At 37.6% G+C, this 6,372-nt stretch overlaps 1 protein-coding gene across 1 annotated transcript; it reads right to left on the bottom strand.

Moving 5' to 3' along the window:
- Positions 1-1,370: 1,370 nt before the first annotated feature.
- On the bottom strand, positions 1,371-3,357 carry LOC110932393 (protein FAR1-RELATED SEQUENCE 5-like). Its single transcript, XM_022175732.2, has 3 exons — positions 3,105-3,357; positions 2,458-3,009; positions 1,371-2,354 (listed from the first exon to the last, which is right to left on the bottom strand). The coding sequence occupies exons 1-3, from the start codon at positions 3,354-3,356 to the stop codon at positions 1,704-1,706; spliced, it is 1,455 nt and encodes a 484-aa protein (XP_022031424.2). The 5' UTR covers position 3,357; the 3' UTR covers positions 1,371-1,703.
- Positions 3,358-6,372: the final 3,015 nt, after the last annotated feature.

The following is a 6,372-nucleotide window of genomic DNA, read 5'->3' as shown; positions in this document are numbered from 1 at the left end:
ACCCTATGAACATAGGTTACCACTCGCGTAGCGCGACGCCCATGGGGGGTACCCCTCGCGCTACGCGACGGTGTCAAATTTCATGTATAAATAGAGGAGTCTGGGACTTGAATTCTGTCTTTGAAACGACGTAAAAACTCGCTGTGTACGTCAAGTTATAGCAGAAACAATACAACAAACACACACGGGTCTCGAATTGCTGCCGCAATCAGGATAATAACTCGATCGCTATTACGATTCAACGTCCGATCGATTATAACTATCCAACGATAGTCCAGATGCTGCTCAATTGAGCTTGTACTTTGATTATTCGTCGTGATTTCGACTTGAATATTAGAGTGCTGTTCGAATTCGGACTATGCTCTGTTATTCGTTGTGAATCCGATTGAATTATCGAGTATTGCACTGATTAATCGTTGTGAAGGTTTAATCTCGTGAATTGACGTAATTGCTGTATTAGTTACTAACCTATGTGTGTGCATTATGTTAAATTAGGTTTAATCAAGGCTAATCAGTAGGCTTATACCTTGCCCGTTAAATCTGCAATGTGAGTCATTCTCTTTTCTCACAGTTTGTGAGTCATTCTCTTTTCTCACAGTTTGTGAGTCATTCTCTTTTCTCACAGTTTGTGAGTCATTCTCTTTTCTCACAGTTTGTGAGTCATTCTTCTTTTTAAATTGTTTTCTCACCGTTTGTGAGTAAATATTACAATACCTCAAATTATTTTCCAAGTGTTATAATTACAGGGATTAAGTCATGGTTATCTTAACCGCTGGTTAGTGGGGTATTGTGCACATTACTAATTTCTCACAGTTAGGCAATAAGCCCTAACATGGGTTAGGCTAATAAGACCTAACAGTGACAAAACGTCACTAATTGGGTGACTGGACCCAATAGTGGTATGACCATCGTCACACGGGTGGCAAGGCCAGATATTAATTAAGATACTGCCATAGTAATCGCTCTTATGCTGTAATTTATAACTATGTGTCATTTTATCAAAATGAATGATTCACTCAGTATTTCCCGCTGACAAAACCCTTTTTAAAACACGTTTCAGGTAATTACAGTATATTGGAGTAAGAATTGGATCCAGCACTGAAGGACTTCAAGAAGTGGCTTATTTTATTAATTAAATCAAATTAAGAAATATCATTTTTATTAAAAGCTACCTTTGTAAAACATGGAATTTATTCCATCTATTTAAATAAAATCCGGTGTTTCTAAACTCTGATATTTTTCCTAACTCACGGTCCTGATGAAATTTCCGCTGCAATGTTTTCCAAAAATAATCACCGGTACCACTAGACTGCTCACGGCACCCGATTCCGTCCAGGGTGGGTCGGGGGTCGTGACAGTACCATACACAAGAATATACACAACTAGTAAACACAAGTTAAGGGCAACCATGCCATTGTCAAATTACAACCAAAATACATGTTGAAACACGAGCGGGATATTGTTTATGTTTCACATGAAACTTACATACGTTAAACTAAGTATTGAAGAACATACTAAGCTTCACCAATAAAGTTGCAAAAATTAGCTTACCTAAACAAAAACAACCATTGGATAATGCGTGTTACACACGTAACAGTTTTACTGTTGCATGGGAGGTGCAAAGTCCAAAATACTGTTACCATTGATAACACGTGTCAAAAGTTGGTGTCTGGTAAGCGATTGTCGTCAGCTAGCATATATAACTAAAGGGCAGATGAAGACCCCATGTCATTTGGGTTGGGGGGCTGATTGATGCTATCTGGATCGGTGAATTTTTTGTAATTACGGGAATCATGGCCAGTGACGTACTTCATGCAGGTTCGGCACAGTCGAGCAGCCTTTGGGGGTTTTGGAGCTGCCTGGTTGCTGCTACCAGTAATGCGACGGTGTTTACCACATCCTTTATTACGCGCCACATCAGGGTTATTCACCACAACCTCGTTCTCTCTTGGATGCCCAATCAGTTCTTCTAAGACATCCTCACTTGGCACTTGGGCTGGCATCTGGCTAGATCCCTTTGTTAAAAAATTCATTTTGATGAGTTTTAGCTGTTCAAGCAAGGATGAAAGTGAATCAACATCGTTTCGAATAACATCCACACAGTCAGAGACCACGTCAATAATCTCAGATCGCATAACGTCCTGTGGTTGCGTGTCTACACCATAACGACTCTCGACGGAAAACACTCTCTTTGGCAATATATCACGCCGCCACCTATCAGATATGTATTGGGCTGGGATCGTATCAACATGTTGTAAGCGATACACACAAAAGACGTGGCGACATAGGTAGCCCATGCGAGTGAAACCACGGCAAGAACAATCTGCTGTCCTATCAACGTTATTAAACTTGACCTGCATATTATAAAGCTAAACAAAATTAGGCACTGTAACACTACGGTGTAAAAAAGATATTATATGTAACATGTGTTAGGCAGCCTATTACGGAAAAAATAACCGTGAAAACGTTGTCTTCATGTGTAACAGAAAAAACCATTGTGCCGTCTTCGGCTGCTTGGTTTGAGATGTAGCAGTAAAACTTTCCCTTGAGGATTTCTTTTCGAACAACGTGAAAAACAGTGTGAGTATAAATAGCGAACGCATGTTCTTCAATGGGTAGATTGCTTTTGCCATGGAAAACGATGGAAGAAGATTTGAAATGAGCAACTCTTTGGCGGTAACGTTGTGCGTCAATTCGCGCGTCATAACATAGCAGCCATTGAACCAGAGTATTTGCGCTGGTAGAGTTAACTTTGAAAGCTGCATTTGAACTTTCGGAACGTGAAGTCGTCTTCATCAAACAGCACATAGGGATGTCCCTGAAGTATGCGGGTACCCAACGATCCCTGATTTCGTACATCTCATTGAGCCATTGGTGGTCTTGTAGTCCAAATTTTTCCAGCAACGCTGCCCATCGCGATTCAAAGGTAGATGGCTTTATGTAAACATTCCAAACCAGTCGATGAATGCAAGCCCTCACATCAGTGTTTTGCAACAGGTCACCCGCAATCTGTTAACGATGTTAAAGGAAAAAAGAAACAAGTCGTCAATAAGGTACTGAAAAAAAAATAACTTCGGAATAATAACTCAGTGCTTATCTTTGACCTTGGTTGGTAGCTTTTTCATAATATGCCACATGCAAAGCCTGTGACGAGATGTAGTAAAGACTTGTTGAATAGCCTGTTTCATCGACGGGTCCTGATCGCTTAAGATCAGCCGGGGTTCAGTCCCATGTGCTTTCAGGAATGCTTGGAGTACCCATTTATAAGATTCAACAGTCTCATTTAAAAGCAACCCAGCACCAAAGGTCACACAATGCATGTGGTTGTCTACGCCAGTGAATGGTACAAAAATCATGTTGTACCTGGGGGAAAAATAGGGTGGGTGGTTAGCACAAAATCATGTTACATGTCGGGGGTAACACATGTAACAAGTGTAACACATGTTATCAATTGTAGGGTTACATGTGTAACACATGTATAACTATCAATTGTAGGGTTACATGTATAACACATGTGTTACATGTGTAACACATGTAACAAGTGTAACACATGTTATCGATTGTAGGGTTACATGTGTAACACATGTAACAACTGTAAGGGTTACATGTGTAACACATGTATAACTATCTGAAAATTAAAAAAGGCAAATCTGTAACACATGTAACACATGTTATCAATTGTATTGAAAGTAAAGGAAAAGGTTGTAACGTAACAGCTACATGTGTAACACATGTAAAACATGTTCTATATATTATGTGTAATATATCTACTAACTTGTTTGTCTGGTAAGTAGCATCAAACGCTAACACATCCCCAAAAGCCTTGTAGTTTAGCTTGGAGATCTCATCAGCCCAAAACACAGCATTCAATTTCCCATCAGATACAACAAAGTCATAGTAGAAGTTTGGAAGACTTTCCCTTCGATCACGAAGGCGATCCAGAAAAAGTTGAGCATCTCGGTTACCTATAAAAATCCTCAACTTCTGGCTAAAGTTTTTAAAGTCTTCGGGAGTACCATGCACGTTGTGATGACCACCTTTAATACTTACAAGGTACCTGTGGGCCTTGACCGGACCAATACGATTGAGGCTCATTCGGTGAATAAATTGTTGCGTTGCAAATGGGAGTTTTCTTGATATTTTTGAAAGGTCTCGGTTGAATGGGTCAATAAGGGGGTGATTATGCACATCAATCCAGTTGTGTACAACAAAACGAGTAGGGTTTTGCGTGATGAGGACAAGAATCTGCGCCTTGCAATCAGTGAGTGTGAATGTACTTTTCCGGTTGGTCATCACCGAAGACTCACAGAGAGTGTCGAACGTCCTTTTCTGTTGCGGTTTAGAAGCTTTCGAGCACCTCAAGTATTTGTGCGTCGCATACCCATTCCAAACCTTTGTTTGCGCCTTTTTTACATCGAAGCCAGCTTGGTATCCGTATGCCTTATACATTGCAATAAGCTCCTCAAATGTGTCGTATGACTTTCCAAGAACGGGATGGAACTCCTTGTCAACAATAGGAGTCCAATATTTGGTTCCTTGTGGGGTCTGGGTTACAAAGTAGCGTGGAGTTCCTTGTTCATCTGTGTATAAAATGTGTAAATTAAACAAAAGCTGAATCTTTTTACAAAAAAAAAAAAAAAAAACTTAACGGCTACATATTTAAAACTGAGTAATTTTGAAAAATAACATAAAATGTATCTTTTTAGGAAAACCTTGTCATAAGGGCTACATTTTGTAACACCATCATGGATTTTTTTAATGTTCTGTAAGGTTTTAACACATGTTACATGTGTAATGTGTACGTGTTAGGTTGACCCATGCATATGAGACTTGAAAACAATGGATATTTTTTAAAAAATACAAAGGTAAAGTTATTTTTAGAGCAGTGCTAACACTTTTATTGGAGTGCTAACACATGTTACAATGTTACGAATGAATATTTTTCAAAAATATTTATGGTTTCATGCTGCCAAAAAGGTTGAAGATAACCTTGATGAACATCAGTTCCGGTTAGTGGGGATTTCCCTCTGTCGTTAGGTCGTGCGCGTAGCGGTGATTCCTCGTCATACCCATCACTCCACATATCTGAAAATCGAGTTTGCACCGGTAATTAGAAAAACAAGAATAAGATTTTTTTAGAAGAAAATAGCTTTTAAATCCAAATGTTAAACCTTCTTCATTTGGTGAAAACATCTGAAACTGAGACTGTTGAAGTTCTACCTCTGGCTGCATGGTCTCATCTCTAATATGTCCAACACCTGATTATACAATAAATCACAGACTTGTATAGTAATGGGTTTCAAACACCAACAAAACAAAAAGAAAATACAAATTGGTTGCTTGGTTGTGCAAAATATTAAAAATGTGAAAAAGCTTCAAATAAGTTGAACAAAAGAATCCAAGCTTCAAATAAGTTGAACAAAAGGATCCAAGATAAAATCATCTAATCCGCAAACACATGTAAATGAGAGGGTGTTCATGATTGACTCATAAAAAAATGAAGAAAATGAACAAAAAAGAAGATGATCACCAAGAAAAGAAGATGATTGACTCCTAAAAAAAGAAGAACATGAATAAAAAAACATTATTGTCTACTAAAAAAAAGAGAACAGATTTTTCATCCATTCACATACCGGACGAAACTGATGCTTGCTGGAAGTACACCGCCGGTGATTGATCGCCAATGAAGTTGTTCCGGAATACACGGCTAGGGGAAGAAGCCTGAAAATCGGCCATGGAAGATGGGTGAAAGCAATGGAGTTAGGGTTTTGAAGAGAAAGGAATGGGGTATGAAGAAGAAAGAAAGAGATGGATTCTGTATGTATTTTTTTGTTTAAAAAGGGAAGAAATGATGGGTAATAAATGAGTTGATGTGATGGTGAAGAGAGTGAAATGATATCTTGATCAAATGACCAATATTGCCTTTTAACATGTGTTTTAAAAAGATGATGTGGATCAATCTTGGCCACACAATTAAGGTTTGCCAAGTTTTCTTGATTAAATGGGTTTTTCATAGATACTTACACTATATATATATATATATATATATGGGATGGTTCAAATGAAAACCACTTTTATTGTGAAAACTCGAAAACTAACTAAAAAAAGCCTAAAAAACACACAAATTTTTTTTTCATTTTTTTTTTATAAAAATCGCTAGTTTTTATATATAAAAAAAAACTTTTTTTCAAAAAAAAAAAAAAAAAATTTTGTGTAGTGCACATGTGTAATAATACACATGTGTAGTACACATACATATGTGCAGTATTACACATGTGCACTACACAAATTTTTTTTTTTTTTTGAAAATTTTTTTTTATATTAAAAAACCTGCGAAATTTTGATTGCAAAAAAAAAAAAATTAAAAAAAAA

This window comes from Helianthus annuus, chromosome 3 (assembly GCF_002127325.2).
Source record: "Helianthus annuus cultivar XRQ/B chromosome 3, HanXRQr2.0-SUNRISE, whole genome shotgun sequence".
Taxonomy (NCBI): Eukaryota; Viridiplantae; Streptophyta; class Magnoliopsida; order Asterales; family Asteraceae; genus Helianthus; species Helianthus annuus.
This window is presented reverse-complemented; position numbering and strand designations above follow the sequence as displayed.

What these genes read in the sequence shown, in the direction of transcription:
- LOC110932393 (XM_022175732.2), bottom strand. Translation starts at nt 3,356, where the DNA reads ATGATTTTTGTACCATTCACTGGCGTAGACAACCACATGCATTGTGTG. An exon ending in TGAAAAAGCTACCAACCAAG is followed by an intron (nt 3,010 to 3,104) that starts GTCAAAGATAAG and finishes CATCGTTAACAG; the next exon opens with ATTGCGGGTGACCTGTTGCA. An exon ending in ATGAAGACAACGTTTTCACG is followed by an intron (nt 2,355 to 2,457) that starts GTTATTTTTTCC and finishes TATAATATGCAG; the next exon opens with GTCAAGTTTAATAACGTTGA.